Source organism: Octodon degus, unplaced genomic scaffold (genome assembly GCF_000260255.1).
Source record: "Octodon degus isolate 3935 unplaced genomic scaffold, OctDeg1.0 scaffold00220, whole genome shotgun sequence".
NCBI lineage: Eukaryota > Metazoa > Chordata > Mammalia > Rodentia > Octodontidae > Octodon > Octodon degus.
In genome coordinates this window covers 3519636-3538544 of record NW_004524796.1, presented here as the reverse complement: position 1 = coordinate 3538544, position 18909 = coordinate 3519636, and the positions used below count along the sequence as shown (strand labels likewise).

The following is an 18909-nucleotide window of genomic DNA, read 5'->3' as shown; positions in this document are numbered from 1 at the left end:
CCTGCCTGCCTGCCTGCCTGCCTTTCTTTCTTTCTTTCTTTCTTTCTTTCTTTCTTTCTTTCTTTCTTTCTTTCTTTCTTTCTTTCTTTCTTTCGTTTTTTGAGCCAGGGTCTTGCTTTGTAGTTCAGGCTGACCTTGAACTGCTGATTCTCCTGCCTCAGCTTGTCTTGTGCTGGATTACAGGCCTGTGCTACCACACCTGCCTCCCTTTTTATTTTAAGACAAAGTCTTGCTAAATTACCATTTGCCCCCCACAATAGAATTGCATGTTTGGGTCCTCCTTGCTTCAGGCTTGCAGAATGCTAAGATTACAGGCGTGTATTACCATGAGCAGCTTTCTTTGGTAGCTTTCTATATTGGTCAGGGTTTTACTTAGAGGAACAGGTATAATATAAGGAACAGATATTGACACAAGATATACAGTGTATAAGGAATTACAAGATTGGTTTACGACAGTCAGCCGCAGAGTCAGATGAGGAAATGTGCAGAGGGCGTCTGCACACTCCAGACTGAGGAGTTCAGTCCCAAGGTCTGAAACTCACTGCTGTGCTCTGTGCAAGTCTCTATTCATCAGCTAATAGGTCTGCGAGGGAAGACTGAAGAGTCTGTGATGGACGCTGACGAATCTGTGAGGGAAGATGAAGGATCCAGGCGGGAGGCCAAAGAGTGCACTGCGAGCCGATGCCTCTTTGTGCTGAGTCACTTTGGGACTGAACCAAATGTGCCTCAGGGCGGGACCCCCACCAGCCAAGTTAACACAATGTATCAACCAGTACACTTTCCTTGGCAGCTTTCAGAGTATCTTTAAAAATATATATTAAGAAGTTCCAATGGTGAACTGTATGTTCATACAAGATGACATTTTTAGTAATGCATGCTACTGTTTTTTGTTAGTTTTGTGTGTTTTTGTGTGCTTTAATTTTTGTTACTACCTGTTTGCAGTACACAGTGTTTACGTTTCCTAGTGGAGTTGGTGCGCATACCTAGCACTCATAATTACTTTTCACCCCCTTCCCTTCCTTCCCTTCCCCTCCCACTGTTCTTGACCCCTTGAACTAGCTTATAGCTTATGAAAACTGATCGTTTCATGGATGATGTTCATTTACCAGTGAACTTGTGGAAAGGAAGTTACACTTTGAAGAAACGCTGATAGACACAGGAGTTAGTAGTTAATAGGTCTCTTTTCTTCATTGTGATTACTGAAGCTGTTGTACAGAAGTGAGAAAATCTCAAGGAAATTTGCTTTTGTGGTTATTTTTTCTTTTTTAATGTGTTTTTCCCTTGCCTTTCCCTGAAAAACAATTATCCCTGGAAATCTGTATCTTTGTTGCTTTCAACAGCTGGTCCAAAAGCTTCACATTGAGACTTTTTTCAGTCAGGAACAAAGGGCATGGTGAGGGTCTAGTGAAACAGATTATTTTATTCTTAGCACTTGAAGCTACCCAGAGATATATTGTATAAACTTAATATACAATATTAAGTGTTGTACATAGTTATGAAAATTCATTAAGCCGTAGTATCATTTAGATCTTTTTTAATTTATTCTTTATTTTTGGGGACTGGGGATCAAACTCAGGACCTTATAATTGCCAGGCAGACACTTAAGCCGCTGAGCTATCTTCCCAGCCCTTACTTGGATCTTTTAAAAAATCAGAAGGAAAACTTAGAAAGCTTAAATACAGAGCCAGCAGATTAAAGCACCAGCAAGGGACCAGGGTTTCCATCCCAGGGCCTGCCACTCCGATCCCACCCCCTGTGCACACTGAGCTGGCAGCTGGGTGTGGTGGCATACACCTGTAATCTCAGCTCTTGGAAGGCTGTAAACAGGCAGATCACTAGGTGTCCGATCTAGTAGTGAGACCCTGAACACCCTGTAGACCCTTCTCTAACATACAAACAAACAAGCAAGCAAGCAAAGCTTAAACATAGTCCTGAGAATTAAGAAAATCTTAGATGCCTTTCACAATGAAAGTAATAATGAGACAGAGGCTTAAGTATTTGTAACAGCTGTTTTCAGAATTATTACTGCTGAAAAGTTGGAGTCAGCCTGTAGTGCTTTGGGTGGTGTGGTGGACAGGGCTCTGGAATCCTCCCTGAAGAGATTAGTGGAGAGTCCACAGCACTGTACAGAGTCAAAAGGGAGTAGTTTGAACTCTTGTTGCATAGGTCTTGCTTTACCTTGGTCTTAACCATCCAGCAGAAAAGTTTAAAAACGAAGTATAAGAAGTAAAGCCATGCTGTTATGTTGAGCTGTCGGGGACTCAGGTCAACAGTTTCTGATATTGCCAGTGAAGTGGAAGCCCCAGTACTATTATGGACTGCTGGACTCTTTTAGAATATTTTGTTGAGTTAACAAACCTATAATATTCAAATAACAGAACTAAACAAAAAAGGGATACGGATGAATGTCCATTTTGTATCTGTGTATTCAAAATGGTTAGAATGGACATATAGTTACATTCTCTTAATGAATAGAGGAATTTGTTCTAATAGTAAATAGGACATCATGTCCGCATCTTGTGTAGCAATTAACCACTAGGAAGAGAGTATGCAATGTGTTAATTGTTGGAACTGTCCTACCAATTTGATTTGAAACTGTCTCACTGCTATTTGTTTCTCAATAAAATTATGGGGGAAAAAAAGGGAGTAGTTTGTAGCAAGCATGTTTATTCAAACACAAGTATAGTACATCCTAAACAAGGCTAATTTTATAGGTCAGATATTAAATACACTCTCAAGAAGGAGGGTGGGCACTACCCAGAGATGGCAGCTACAATAAGGTCCACTGTTTTTTGTTTGTTATTTTTTTAAAAAGAATTTGAGCAAAGTCTAGGATGTAGCAATTAATACAGCTTCCTTTACAATCAGTGTCTCTGCCCTGTGGCTAGGAGCAAGAGTTTGTCCATCTGATTTAAACCAGCACAACAACCAAAATCCCTCAAGGGAATCAAATGCCACAATACAGATACAAGTAAATGAGACCTAGCTGGTCAACAGGACTACCACAGCTTTACTTGGGACTAGCCCCCAAGGTATGAAACTGGGACCATCAGGTGTGAGATGAGCAGGAGGGGGAATTTGCAAGGGGGCGTGATAATGTGCTTTTCTCAGGAAGTGTGGGGACTAAAAACTCAAGGAAGTCTGGATCATGACTATACTTAGAATTTTTTCTTATTGCCAGTTTTCAAGATGTATAGGTCATTTCTGGCTGACAGTGTACTCTGTCATTTTATTCTACTTTAAATGCAAGAAAAAATAACTCTCTAACTGCTTTTTTTCTCGTAAACAATTGATTTAAGGGTGAGATGAGGGTGGACCATCGGAGGGACACTAAATGAATCCTTGTGTCATTTGACATGGTTTCAGTTCTTAGGTTAGGATACTGAGACACTTTGTGGGGTGATTGTGCATATAAATTGAAGACACACTAGGTTGGAGATGGTTAGAATCATTAGGGAAGATTTTTAAAACACCACTCTTAACCCTATTGGAAATCCTCACCTAATTTTTCTGTATGAGGACCAGATTCTTTTTTTCTTTTTTTTGGGCCAATCTCATCAGGTGATTTTATTTTATTTTATTTTTTGTGGAACCAGGGGTTGAACTCAGGCTCTTGTGCTTGCCAGGCAAGTGGTTATTCTACTAAGCCATCTTCTGGGCACCTCATCACGTAATTTTATTTTGTAACCAGGATTGAGAACTAATGTAGAAGATGACGATAAATTGGCTATAGAAAATTGCCATCAGTTGACTATTGAATGAATTGAGTAGAAAATGTGTTGTGTGTTTTCATGGATGGATGTGTTATATAAGTCTCATGAGCTCATAGTATGCTATAGGAAATTGTAGATTTCCTATTTATTTATTTATTTATTTGTGGGTGTGTGGCCAGCTCAGCCCACCAGGGGTCGGGGCTGGCTGGCATGTGGTGCTGGGGGATTGAACCACTGTCCCTGTGCTTTGCTAAGCTTGTTCTAAGTAGGTGCTTTAGACCACTGAGCCATCTTACCAGCCCCTAGAAATTGTAGATTTCTTGAGATTAGCATATTTATAAAAACTATGCTTAGCAGCTTTGGGGATGCTTTACTGAGTTATCTCAAAACATTTCTTACCTTCACTGATTCTGAAATTAAAATTGATTTAGAGTCATTGAAAATTAATTGCATCATTTTTCTTACAGAATTTACCATCTGTTGTAGTAACTCATGTTCTGAATCCTCAACCTGGAGAGAAGATTCTAGATTTGTGTGCAGCACCTGGAGGTAAAACAACACATATTGCAGCACTAATGCATGATCAGGTGAATGTCTTCCAAAGAAAAGTACTGTCAGTATATTATATATTTCATTGGTGAAGGTGGAACTATATGTTGCTCAAGAAACATACTCATTATAATCCTATTTATTTTATACTAAGCCAAAGTGAGGACTGTCGAGTTATCTCAGTCACTGTATCTTAAGTTCAGTAGACATTTGCCATTTGCACAGTGGCACACACCTGTAATCCCAGTACTCAGGAGGCTGAGGTAGGTGGATGACTATAAATTCTGGGCTACATAGCAAGACCCTGTCTCAAAAAAAAGAAGTAACGTAATTGCCATTTATAAAGACTGCCATAAGGCTCATTTTACTTTATTTTATTTTATATTATTATATTTTTGAGACAGGGTCTAACTATGTAGTCCAGGCTCATTTTGAACTCAATAGGTAGCCCAGGTAATGTATCACATATGTAGATAATATATACACATGTCTGTCTATAGAACATGTGTCTCTCTTAAGAATCATATAAACTTCAAGATTTGACTTTATTTTAAAGTCTGCTTCATGTGCACAGAATTTCAGTAAGTCTGACATTTGGTAACTTAGTTTCCATTTTTCTTTATTTTCCTTTGTGTTTATATTTGCTAAGTTGTTTTTTTATTATAGGCTAGATTTCTCTGTATTCAGAAATCATTGCAGGGTTCAGGGTGTGCTCCATGGTACTTTGCTTGCCTAGTGTTCTTGGTCCTGCGTTCAGTCCTAGATGAGCAGGCCATAGACTGAGTCAAGAATCTAGGGGAAAGGTCGGAGTTAGAGATAACAGTTTGAGAGTCATCAGCATACATATAAGCTGATGGAGAAGAGGGTAGAAGAGCTGGAGAGTGAGCCTCCTAAGTAGTACCAGCATTCACAGGTTGGAGAAATGAGAAGGAATCACAGTCACCATGGGAGCAAAACAGAAGAATTTGACTAGCTGGAAGTCATGTGAGGAAGGGGTTGAAAAGGTGGGGAGGCCCCTTGTCAAATGTTGACAAACCAAGTAAGAAGAGGACTGAAATCCCACACTGGATTTAGCAATACGTTAAAGGTCCTTGATGAATTTAGATGCATGATGGAGAATGAGAAGACTCGAAGAGTGAAGGAAGACAGCTTGTATTGGGGGTGAGTGATACCTAGAAAACAGAATTGGACAATGTGGGGCTCAGGAGGTATGTGTGGTTTTAAGGTGAGAAATAACAGTGTAATAGAACTTTCTCAAAGGAGAAGGGAACCCAGTTTTGAAGTAAGAGAGGGAAAGGCCATGGGAAAAGTAATTAGGATGTACTCTGTACATGTCCCAACTTCTCACAAGAAGTGTAAACATTATGTACTATAGATGAGTATAGAAAAGAATAAAGAACATAAAGAGATGGATGAAATACAAATGGGGATAAGGGAAAAGGAAGATAAAAAGGATTGAGATGTGTTTTGTGTATGTACCTGTCTCCTATGAAGACTATGTTTTGTATTACATATACAAATAAATAGAAACATGTTTGCTAATGAGAGTTATACATTAAAGAGAAATGTGGCCATACCAGTGACAAAGGGGATAATTGCTGGAATGTCTTTGAGTAAATGCAGTGGGCTATATTTGATGTGCAAGTGGCATTAGATATTAACATGAGTCAGCAATCTGTGGAAATAAGAGGGATGGCTGAGTCCATGGATGCAGATGTTAATGAGCTGGTAGGCATGGTAAAAGACAGTTCTTGGTTTTCTCAGTGAAATGGGAAGCAAGATCATCGGGTAGGAATGGGCTTAGGTGGTCAGGATTTTCTTTTATTAGTATATTAATTATCCTTTTTTTTTTTTTTTTTTTTTTTTTTTTTTGCGGAACCAGGGATTGAACTCAGGTCCTTGCGCTTGCCAGGGAAGTGTTTATTCCACTGAGCCATCTCCCCAGCCCCCGATCCATATATTTTTGATGAAATTTCTCATTACACTTTAAGATATAACTTTAACTATTAGAATTTGTGAAACATTGAGTATTACAAGCAAAGGTGATAAAGATATGTATATATTTAAAGAATATTTTCTTTTTTGCGGTACCAGGGATTGAACTCAGAACCCTGCAATTGCCAGGAAAGCGCTTATTCTACTGAGCTATCTCCCTGGGCCCTCCTTTTTTTTTTTTTTTTTTAAAGAATATTTTCGCTAAATAAATTGAAGGCCCAAGAGTACGATCTTTGTGTCATATACACATTCACTGTGCATATACATACTATATATGTTCACTACACGCACAATTTCAGTAGCACTAATACAACCTCAACAAGAAGGCTTCATTTTTTTTTTTTTCTTTCATTTATGTATTTGGTACTGGGTCTCACTACACACTTAGACTGGTAGTGATCCTCCTGTTTCAGCCTCCTCAGCCCTGGGATTACAGGTGTGTACCACCACACCTAGACTCAGTTGCTGGCTTAGTGCACCCCGGGAGATTGAACCCCATTTCCGGCACTTGCCAGAGCAGGTGCTTAGTCCTCTGAGCTATCTCGCTGGCCCTAGGCTTCATTATTTTAAGAAATCTCTTCAATAGAAAAGGATACTTATTTAAATTTTGAGAAGACAGTACACTTGGTATTACATGGTAAGAAATACAGAGAAAGTATTCTTCAAGAATTGAAATAGTAGCAGGAAAAACTCTCGAAGAAAAGTGCCTTAAATTCATAGTGAAATGAGGCACATGAAATACAGAGGTTCATTTTATAGTCGTGTTGTTCAATACAGTTCCTTTTTCAGTCTTTGGAAGCTTAAATGTAGATTGTGATATGCTTTGAGAAAGTGGTGATTATCACCCTCTATGGTGAATTTGTTCTAGTTCCTTCAAGTCTTTTGTTTTCTCTAGTAAGAAGTCTTGCCAGCCAGTTGGCTTTGTCGTGTAGTGTAAAAATATAACCTTGGTGGTGTACACACAAGCGATGGTTTGGCTCAGGGGTCTGTGATTCAGCTGATGCCTCCTACGCCTGCTGTGCTCCTGGTCAGCTGTAGCTTCGTTGGGTGGTTCTGGTAATGTTGGGTTTCACTTGTGTTTATATGGCTTTCCCTTTTCTAAAGTGACTTCAGCTAAGGCAACTATGACGATGCTCTGCCTTTCTGGTGTTTGGTGTGCTAGAATGAGAGTGTGAGCCTGGCATAGGGCCGTAGTTAGGATCTGGTGATAGCCAAGAGAAAAGCGGAGTACTCTGCTTGCATCACATTGACCATGGTCCCGATGGCCAAACGAATGACAAGACTGAGCCCCACTCAGTGTCTGTTAACAGTCGGGGAGCCTTACTAGCAAATGTTCTTTATTGTAGGCTATGCCTTAAATTTATTTCTCTTGTGTAGCAAAATATTTGATGTACATACCTATGAGGATGATATATATGCACACACATGGAACCAAAGCTAGAAAAAAAAAATCCATCTACTATTGTATTTTATAATACTGTGTCATTGTATATTTAAAGTATCATATACATGTCAACAGTGCATGCCTAGATTGTTTTGATTTATCTGACATGTTTATCAGATATGGTGATTTTTTTTTTAGGCTGTATTTTAATATTATTCCAAAATATTTGGCTGTGATATGCAGGTTTTTGGCTTCTGTTTTTCTGGCTTTAATTGCTAGGACTCACAGGAAATTTTACATAAATAGCTCAATATATTGAAAGAGGACTGATTTTATAAATGGCCTTCGTTTGCCTAAAAAGGTGGCTTGGGTCAGATGTCTCCTGGCATTAGTTCATGTACTTCTGCAGGTAAGCAGTCGTATCAGATAGGTGATTTTAATGTTGGCTTTTAATAGGTGCTTTTTAAGTTGGAGTAGACTACAAACACTTTTTGTAGTTTTGATTCCTTTTGAGTAAAGGAGCAAGCTGTAAGACGATTAATTACCTGATAAGAATACTTTTATAGACGAGTCCAATGTAGTAGTGAGACCCTGAACACCCTGTAGACCCTTCCCTAAGATATAAAAACAACCCCCCCAAAAAAATAATTCTTTAAAGGAAGGACCTCAGTATTTGCTGTAAATTTGATACATATATTTGGCTACGCAGTCCAGCTTGAAACGTACAAATGGGTGGAAACTTTTCACAAGCTAATTTTGTATTTTTATGGCTGCTTTGGATTTATACTTTGTTTTTTAAATTTTATTTTCTTTAGGGAGAAGTAATAGCATTGGATAAAATAGCCAACAAAGTAGAAAAAATAAAGCAGAATGCTTTATTATTAGGATTGAATTCCATCAAAGCGTTTTGTTTTGATGGAACAAAAGCACTTAAACTTGATATGACTGAGGACACAGAAGGTAAGTTAAATATTTTTTATTGTTAATTGGCAAATCTTAGTTGTATGTATTTATGGGTCACCATGCAGTGTTTTGATGCACAGTATAAATAAATGTGGCATTATCAAAACAAGCAGATGAACACATCCATTAATTTTTTTGGGTGGTAAAGCATTTGAAATTTATTCTTAGCAGTCTTGAAATATATATTCCTGTTAACTGCATTTGCCATGGTATGCAGTACATCTCAAAAGTTCTTTTTTCCTGTATAACAGGAAATGTATAACTTCTGGAAAGTACCTCCCCATTCCTTACCTATCCTCCCTATTCATTCTTATTAACAGAATATCCTTTTTAAAAGCTGAATGGTGCACAAATGTATTTGTATTGCATTTTCTGTACTGATTGTCTATGCAGGTAGATAATTGGGTTGACTTCATGTCTTGGCTGTTCTGAATAATGCTGTAATGAACATGGGGATGCAGGGTTTTTTTTTTTTTTTGGCATATTGATACTAACATTTTTACATATATTCCAGCTAGAGGAATTGGTGGGTTATATGGTCATTTTGGTTTTTTGTTTGAACAGCCATATCATTTTGCATGACAGTGTTCCTAATGTACATTCCCGGTAACACTTGCAGCTATCTCCAAGTTACGTTTGCTGTTTAGCCACCTTATCATGTGTCAGGTGACATCTGATGATGGTTTTGATTATCATTTCCTGGATGATTAGTGATGAGCATCTTTTGAGGCTCTATACTGGTTGTCGCTGTCTTTTGAGGAAATATTCTTGTCCTTTGCCCATGTTTTAATTGTATTGATTTCTTTTTTATGAGTTGAGTTTGTTTTGTGTTTTAAGTAATGGACTCTTACTAGATGTGTGGTTTGCAGATACTTCTTCCCATTATGTGGGAGTCTTGACTTTTCCTTCACTGTGCAGAAGTTTTTTAGTTTGCTGTTTACTTTTGTTGCCTGTGCTTTTAGAGTCCTGTTGAAAAAAATGATTGTCTAGAATAATATTGTGGGCCTTTTCTTCTGTTTTTTTCCTACTATTATATTTTACATGTTTGAGGTCTTTAACCCATTTTGAACTTATTTTTAATATATTTTATGAGATAAAGATTGCTTCATTTTCCACTTGTATATATTCAGTTTTTCCAGTACCAGTTACTGAAGAGACTGTCCTTTCCCTCTTGTGTATTCTTGACATCTTTATTGAAAATCAGTTACAGTGATACCATGTTTAAGTACATTAAATTGGTTCCAGGAGGCCAAAAATGAATACCAAAAATGATGAGTGCCAAACAGATTTTTCTGGCTAGCAAAAATAGAGGTATTTGGATGTATTGAGTCCCAAATTTGAGGAATTTCAAAGCAGTTGAGTACCAAGGTATGACAGTGTCTTTGCATGGATTTGTTTTGACACTCTATTCTGTTTGATTGGTTGATATGTCTGTATTTCTGTCAGTACCATGGGTTGTTGATCCCTGTAGATTTGTGGTGTGTTTTCAAATCAGGTACAATGATAATTTATGTATGTGAGTTGTACTTGCATCCCTGGAATAAACGTCATTTTGTCACGTTGCTAGCTTCAATTTTTGAATATTTTGTTGAGGATTTTTGTATCTTTATCAAGGTTTCCTTTTTGTCTGGCTTTTGTATCAGGATAATGCTGGCCTAATAAAATAATTTGGAAGAATGCCCTCTTGAGTTTTTTGGAAGAGTTTAAGAATGATACTAAGTTTTTTTGAAATGATTAGTAGTGTACATTTTGGAGGCATCAGGAATGGGCTTTTCTTTATATGTATTTCCGTCTTAGTTTATTGAAATCTTTGGTTTCTTTGTGGTTCAGCCTGGGTGGTTGTCTAGGAATCTGTTTCTTCTAGGTTGCCCAGTTTGTTGGTGTATAATTGTTCATATTTTTAAATAATATTTTGTATTTGTGATGTCAGTTTGAATTATTTGTCTAGTAGTTCATGAATCTAATTTCTTGAAGGTGAGCTCCTGGTGCTTTGTGTTTTTTTTCCTTTATTGGTACCATGTTGCTCCATTTGTTCTTAGTTCTTATAACCATGAATTTGTGTTTGCATCTTTCAAGAAGCAGGGATGGATGGTCTTTGCAGATATTTTTGTAGGAATGCCTTCTAGCTCATCTGCCCATTTTGGAAAACCCAAATTGCATTGTTTGTGAGCTATTTCACTGCTGGAATTGTTGGACAGGGTGACCTGATACCTTGGTTAAGCCTGAGTACAGATTGGTTCCCCTGAGATGGACCTTCTTGTCAGATGTATAGCAGTGGGTGTAGAGCCTATAAGCACCTGGGCTTGCCTGAAGATATAGTGTAGGATGACTGTAGTCTATGGGCGATAGCCAGGTGCTGAAATAATCTTGGTTCCTGAATCCACAGGGACTAATCTGTCAACAGGTTGGGCCTGCATCTTTAGTTGGGGGTTTGGGTAGTAGATCCCTAGAGGTTGGCCTGAAGATTGAGTTGATATTGGTGTTCTTAGAAGACTCATGAGGAATCTATGGTATACATTCCACAGTGGTCATGCAGAACCCTCAGTCATCAGGCAAGCTGAGTATAAGAGTTGTTTTTTGTAAACTAAAACCTTAGTATTCAGGTTTAATTGGAGTGTTAGAACTTGGCAATAGATGTGTGGGTTTTGGGTTGCAACTTGGTACTTAGTCTCTAAAAGGTTCGCCATCGCTGTCTTAGAGTGTCCCCCTATGGGGATCCTGCCTAGCATCCTGGATCCTGGGTCCCCTAAAGTGGACTTGGTACAGGAGCAGACACAGATTCTGGTTTGTAGGGATAAGTTTGACATCTGCAATCATAAGTGTCCGTCTTGTACTAGAAAGTAGTGTTACTACCTTAGACTCTGGTGCTGTAGGGACTGATCTGGAGTCCAATTCCATAAAGTCTGGTCCACACTCTGGTTATACAGTTTCTGGCCTGGTCCATCAAGGTTGTGTGTCCTGGGGCCACAGGAGCCAAACTGGAACCTGGATCCTCAAGCCTTGGGCTGTACCTGATGAGGGCAGCACAGCATTGGAATCTGCTGGGAAGTACTCAGCTTTGTGGTCTGCTGGAGCATGCTGGGAGTGTGAGACTACATGGACTGGCCTGGAAGGTGGCCTGTGGGGTCCTGCCTGTATTTGGTTTTATTAGGATGGGGCTGATACTGGGATTTGGGATAAAATCCTATCAATCACTTTTCATTTCCTTCCTCCAACCAGAGGATTTTTCTCTGTATTCTGTGCTACTTGGAGTTGAAAGAGAGGTGATATGAGTAACATAAAATTGTCCCTCCTACCCTTTTCAACGTATTTTTTTTCTTCTAATAATTGTAATAGAAATAGGGTAGACAGGGAATGCACCTATATACAGACAAAAAACACAACTAGCCAATAAAATAAAATCCAGATTTGATGAAGATTTGGGGGAAACAAATACAATCATAATTTAAGGGTAAATTGATACAGTTATTTCTAGAGGACTTTTCCAGTATATGTCCAAAAAATAATTTCTTGGGAGTTTCTTCTATGATAATAGGTAAGAGAGCAAAAATGGTTACAGAAGAAGCTGAGTTAGGTTAATAATTGCTTTTATCTAATAGCTTTGCCATCAGATAAAAGCAGAAGATAATATTAGGGTGAAGTCTGGAACAGTGTTATGGGTTCTGGGGAATCAAGTAGCTTTAAAAAGTGTGTCGCGTGGGGGATGACATGAAGGTATGTACGGACCATTTTGTTTCATGACTTCTCACATCAGAAATTGGATTAGTTTGCAGGTGGAATAATTGCAAAAAGTATTTCAGTGAATTCACAGTTCCTTGTGAAAGACTAGATCTGGGCTCATTCTAGTCCACAACCAAGGTGATGGTGACAGCAACAGCGAGACCAAGGAACAATAGAACAAGCACCAATGTAAATACTGTAGCTGAGCAGACTTTCTCTGGAGCTCTCTGCAGTAGAAATTTACAAGGAAGTCCATTTGCAGAATAATTAGAGTTAATTCTCAGTCTTCGCTCTGCTGAACTAGGGTTTCTAATGTAGGGTGCATAAGATCTCATTTGATTGGGTCTAGGTTTATACTATATTTAAAAAAAAAAAAAAACCCTAATAGTAATAACCGTAGTTTTATGCCTAGGGTGGTAGCAAATGCCTGTGATCTCAGCACCTAGAAGGATGAGGCAGGAGGATTGCTGTGAGTTTGAGGCCAGCTTGGGCTACATAGTGAAATCAAGGCCAGCCTGAGCTATATATATAGTGAGAGTCTGTCTCATTAAAAAAAAAAAATTAAACCCTGTCAAATCTATATTAAATATAAGTCACTATTAACTTTACCAATCAAAGGGAAATACTATTTTTTATCTCAAATAATATACTTTTATTTATTTTTGGTTTTGGTAGTGTTGGGGAGGAACCCAGAGCCTTTCCACTGTTGCATCTCCAGCCCTTTTATTGTTACTTATTTTGAGACAGTGTCTCACTGAATCACTCTTAAGTGCCTGGTCATTGTTTTTACCTAGAGTTTTTTATTCTAGACCAATATGATACATGGCAAATATTTTTATAATTCTTTGTATAGGGGCACCTCCATTCACACCAGAATCTTTTGACCGAGTTCTCCTTGATGCACCTTGCAGTGGAATGGGACAGAGACCAAATATGGCTTGTACTTGGACTTTGAAGGAAGTGACATCATATCAACCGCTGCAGCGAAAACTCCTTTCCGTGGTATGTGATAATCTTTTTCTGTGAAGGACATTCACTTGGGTAGGTTGAAGTTTAAGTCAGTGGGAGCAATGTTCATTCCACTGTAGTCAAAAGGTGGAAACAACCCAGCAGTTCATTAACAGATAAATGCATAAAGATAAACATATCCATACGTAGAAAGTTACTCAGCCTTAAAAAGGGGTGAAATCCTAACATAGGCTTCACTATGGATAAATCTTGAAGTATTATACTAAGTAAAATAAGCCTGTCAAAAGGAAAAAATGTTGTATGATTCCACTTGTATAAGGCCCCTAGAATGGAAAATTCATAGAAAGTAAACTAGAGGTCACCAGGGAGTGAGGGATAAGGAGTGGGAGATGAGGGGGTTAGTGATGTGGTGCAGAGTTTCCATTTGAGATGATGAAAAAGTTCTGGAGACACATAGCAGTGATGGTTGTACAATATACTTAAATGCCTTTTAAATTATACACTTAAAAATGATTAAAACAATGAGTTTTATGTTATGTGTATTTTACTATGCACAGAAGACTGAGAATGCCTAATTTTAAAAACAGGGAGCTTTCCTCTATGTCAACTTACCTTTTCTGGGTTTTTATTTATATACTTTTTAGTACTGGCAATTAAGCTTAGGGCCTTCACCTGAACTGGTTACATCCCCAGCAATTTGTAAATTTGTAATTTTGAGACAGAGTCACATTAAGTCACTTAAGTTATGCAGGCTGGGTTTGAATTTGCAATTTGCCTGCCTCAGCTTCCCAGAGTGACAAGATTACAGGTAGGTGGACCCATGTCCAGTAACTTACCCTTTCAAACACACAGTAATGGTAGAATTTCTTCATTGAGTTATTTAATGAATTTCAAACATTGTGGTCTGTCTTAAAAAGATTGATGTAGTTACTAATTGATATAAAGAATTCATATAAAATTAACTTTTCTGTATTGGGTTCCTGGGTCAGCCAAGTGTATTAAGTGTGCGAAGTCTGTTAGATGCATACACATTGAGGAGAGCAGGAAGTAACAGTATGCAGTGTAGATGTAAAGGAGCCGTAAAAACTTCACACAATTAACTGATTCCCAGTGTATATCAGAAGAAACCCAAATAAAACAGTTGGATTCTGTAAGTCTTGCAAAATATGGCTCTGGATTTCACCAAGTGTAGACAGCCTTTGATCAAAGATGAATTTATTACTTCTCAGCTGTTTGTTTATAAATACATAGAGTAGAGCTGCAATGGATTACTGTAATTATTCTTTCTCTAAAGTTGCCCTTGAGTATATTTCTGTGCCTCTCCTTTCCATTCACAAAAATAGCCATTCCTTGGGGATTATTCAGCTCCTTTATCTGTAGCAGTCAGAGAATACATCTTTTGTTAAAGCAGCAAACAGGAAGTTTTACAGCTGCAAGTCACTTTGACGAGAGTAAAACTAAGAGCCTACTTTAAGGGACTTTGTTTCTTGTCCTTTTTAGGTCATAGCAGAAAAGGAAATTTTTAAAGCTGCTAGAGATAGATTTATGATTTCAATAAAAAGCATCTGACCTGTGATACAGAACTTGAGTGTAGTGGGTATGCCACTGGATTACTGCAAATGAACTGGGAATGTGGACTGTATAGCTGGACACATCTCATTAGAGGCATGGCTTCCTCACATAAACAATTTTAGTGCCACTGATTTCCAAATCAGAGACATGAGGATAACAGCTCGCCTAGTAGGAGCTTCACTGGAAGCAGTAACCTTACCTCATGGTTGTTATGAGAGAATATCCATGAAAAATACTTAATCGAATAGCTGGCACATAATAACAGAGTTTAAAATTTTCTAGGGTGTGTAGAAAACACAAATATGTGTATTAAAATTTTGTGTGTGTGTGTGTGTGTGTGCGCGCGTGTGCGTGTGCACAGGGTCTCACTATGCATCTCAGACTGTGGTGATCCTCCTGTGTTCTGCCTGCCTAGTGCTGGAATTTCAGGTGTGTGCCACCATGCCCTGACCCATCCCTGGCTCAGTGCACCCGGGGGCAGGGTCAGCACAGCATGAGGTGCCAGGGATCAAACCTTGGCCCCTGTGTTTACCTAAGCAAGTGTTTAGTCTGCTGAGCTTAGAATTTTAAAAATGAAAACATTTAAAAATGAAATCATGGAATTTAAGTGATGAACACTAGGTATTTGAATAATTTTTGTTTTGATTTATTTTGTTTTTTTGGTACTGGGGATCAAACTTAAGCGCCTTGCCAGGCAGGTGCTTAAGCCACTGAGCTATCTCACAGCCCAAGCATTAGGTATTTGAAATGAATTCATTTAGTTTAGCATCATATTTCCTGGTTCATTTACTTGCTTGATAAATACTGAGTGCCTGCTGTATACAAGACATTGTGCTATGATAGATGCCCATAGTGGAGTAGTAAAAAAGCAGACAAACACTCAGTGCCTTCATTTTCTGGATTTTCTGTCTAGATTTGTCAGGGGAGAGTAAACAAACAAGGTATTTAGACTATTACAAGGCAGTAATCCTATAAAACAAAGAAAGAAAAGTGTGATAGTACTGCTGGACTGGAATATTAGGGATGTTACAAAGGGCTTAGCAGGAATATTGTGGTAAAGGTGACATAGGAGTAAAGACACAATTGTGCAGGAGTAAGAGTGCAGAGAATTACAAGAGAGTTCTAGTCTGGTTCAAAGATCCTGAGGCAGGATTGTTCCTTGCTGGGAGGCAGAGACAGCAGGAGGCCAGTGGCTCTAAAGCAAAGTGAAAAGAACAAGAGCTGCTGTAGAGGAAGTCAGAAGGCAAGAAGAGACTTGTCTGTGCAGGGCTTTCTGGGTTGTACTGGAAGGTGTGTGGCTGAGAGACAACAGGTGCAGAAGCTGAGAGACAACAGTTGCAGAAGCTGTTGTGTGGACAGCAAGCGGTGGGAGAGCAGGAAGGAAGCAGGAAAACCAAGTAGGACACTGAGTATTCTAAGAAGTAAAGAGGGTCCCACCACAACGATAGTGGAAGTTGTGAGAAGTAGCCAAGTTCTGGCTATTTTTTTTTTTTTTTTTTTTGGTTTGATTAATTTAGTTCTGGCTATTTTGAAGGTAGAACCTATAGGATTTGCTGATGCACAATGAATGTGAAAAAGAGAGGTGTGAAGTTGAATCTGAGGCTTGGCGCCTGACCATCTTGAAAGGATGAATAGACTTCTGTGGTAGGCTTCAGGAAGACAGCAGCTGATTTGGGAACATGAAATGTTGAGACAGCTGGATATGAGTATGGAATTCAGAGAGGAGGTTTGGCCTAGCAGTATAAATTTGTTAATTCTTGAAATAAGATTAGTATCTGAATTATGAAACTATTGTATTTGAAAATCCTGATCCATGTGGAGTACAAGAGTTCTGAGGCAAGGAAATGCAGATAGTCTGGGATGCAAGTATTGTGCTCTAATTACTTGACATAGCAAACATCATTTTATTTCTCTCATATCCTTGTAAGGTGTCATATGTTATGCTGTAAAGTCAGTCCCTTTACCTACTTGGCCTTGTTGTACATGACTGACACAGTTCTCTCTAGGCAGTCCAGCTGCTCAAGCCGGGAGGCATGCTGGTTTATAGCACGTGTACTATAACCCTGGCAGAAAACGAAGAGCAGGTTGCCTGGGCCCTCAGCACATTTCCTTGCCTTCAGCTGCAGCCCCAGGTAAGAGTGCTTTCAGGTTTTCTCTGTGCAGTTTGACAAATCACAGAAACAGAAATGTGGTTGTGTACATTGAGTGTTACGTGATAATATGTGAAGTAAAACTTCTCAAATAAATACCATAGTAAACAAGAATGTGTCTCCTTTTAGATCTGGCCATGGGAAAGCGGAATTTGAATGTTTTATTATTATTATTTTTATTTTTGTGTTCATGGATCTTGGCACTTGTTTTTAAAGTCATTTTTCCTCTTTTCTAGTCCCATATTTTTCTCCAGTGGTAAAATATCGAGCATTATTTCTTAGATCACTTCAAAGCCCAAACATACTTCACTAACTAGAATATCAAAACACCAGAGGGCCGGAAAGATCAGGGTTATTGCTTCTTTATAATTTGTTATATAAAGAGCTAACATTTAAGAAGCTTTCTTTTACTTAGGACTAATCTAATTTTGTTACAATTTTAAGACTATTATTCTGTTTTAACCCATAATAAAGTTTGTGTCTATAATAATGCTTAATGTTCATTCAGATATTGATTTTCCAACTCAGTACCTTTCTATGCAGAATTCTAGTATGTAATTAGAATACATAAATAAATTCAGAAGTGATTTCTAGATTCAAAAGTGATAGATGAAGGAAGACTTCACATTCACTTAGAATTCATACCTGAAAGAAATATCTTTTCTTCACCCCATGGCTTATCAAACTGTTTTCTATATCTGGAAACCTATCTTTATTAATATATAAATATGTGGCTATGAATGTTGACTTTACAGTAGTGGTTTGCAGGTATGACTGAATTTGTTTGGATTCTATATTATTCAAAGCTAATTGACACAGCCTTAATTTATGCTTTTTTTTTTTTTTTTTTTTTTTTTTTTTTGGTGGAACAGGGGCTTGAACTCAGACCCTTGTGCTTGCCAGGAAAGCGCTTATTCTACTGAGCCATCTCCCTGGCCCCATCCTTTTCTGATAGTTGTTCTCGAAGGGCACATAACACCAAATGAAAATAACTTTTTATCATCCTGTTGGCAAGGGTCAGGGAGAGGCATTTTCAATGTTTAAAGAACTTTTTTCAGAAGTTTGATGTGTGCTAAGAAAGGCTGACTTTTATCTGTTGCTTTATAGTGAATTATGTTCCATTCATTGGATTCCCAAGTGTATACCAGGCATGATATCATCTGTTTAAATTTCAGAACTGAGCATTTTATCTGTTTTATAGATTTTAAGAGAGTTTTATTTTCCTGGTTTGGGTGCTGAGGCCTGAACCCAAGACTTTCAGCTTGCCAGGCAAGCATTCTTCTGCTGAGCCAAATCCCCAGCCCCTGTTTTGTAGATTTTTAAAAGATGAGTTTAGATAAAAATTACTTATTGAAGATCACACAGCTAAAATTTGACAGGGCTACAGTTTGAATCCATGTGTTTCTAGCTATGCAGCTCAAGCTTTTATAATGTCACCCAGTAGCATAGGACGTAAAAGGTCTTCCATCTTTCATTGGGTGGCCACGCAGAACTGCATTTCTGCTCTGCTACTCAAAAACAGCATGTACGTTCCGTGAAAGTAACAGCGTTTACACAGTTTTCTATTTTGGAAGATGCAATAGGTATAATCCAATTTGTCTTTTTTTGCTTTGTTTTTTGAGACAAGGTCTTGCTGTCTAGTTTGGGCTGGCCATGAACTCCTCAGAGTAGTCTTCCTGCTTCAGCCTTCAGAGTGCTGGGATTACAGGAGTATGCTACCACACCCAGCTTTCAGTTTATCTTTTAGTGTAACTGATAACTACAGGGCAACATTCATCCATATTTGTTTTTCTCCCAAAAGGAGCCACAGATTGGAGGAGAAGGTATGATGGGAGCTGGCTTATCGCTTGAGCAGTTGAGACAGCTGCAGCGGTTCGATCCATCTACTGCGCCT

General features: G+C 38.4%; 2 protein-coding genes across 2 annotated transcripts in view; both read left to right on the top strand.

Moving 5' to 3' along the window:
• LOC101569829 (putative methyltransferase NSUN6) overlaps positions 1-2953 on the top strand; it is a 27555-nt gene extending 24602 nt beyond the window's left edge. The window contains exon 7 of the mRNA XM_023705444.1: positions 2869-2953. Within this exon, the coding sequence (XP_023561212.1) occupies positions 2869-2910 (42 nt within the window). The 3' untranslated portion in view covers positions 2911-2953. The remainder of the gene's footprint in view (positions 1-2868) is intronic.
• Positions 2954-4208: 1255 nt separating this feature from the next.
• Positions 4209-18909, top strand: part of LOC111811995 (putative methyltransferase NSUN6) — a 20171-nt gene continuing 5470 nt past the window's right edge. The window contains exons 1-4 of the mRNA XM_023705448.1: positions 4209-4262; positions 13178-13326; positions 16872-16997; positions 18817-18905. Of these exons, the coding sequence (XP_023561216.1) occupies positions 13240-13326; positions 16872-16997; positions 18817-18905 (302 nt within the window). The 5' untranslated portion in view covers positions 4209-4262; positions 13178-13239. The remainder of the gene's footprint in view (positions 4263-13177; positions 13327-16871; positions 16998-18816; positions 18906-18909) is intronic.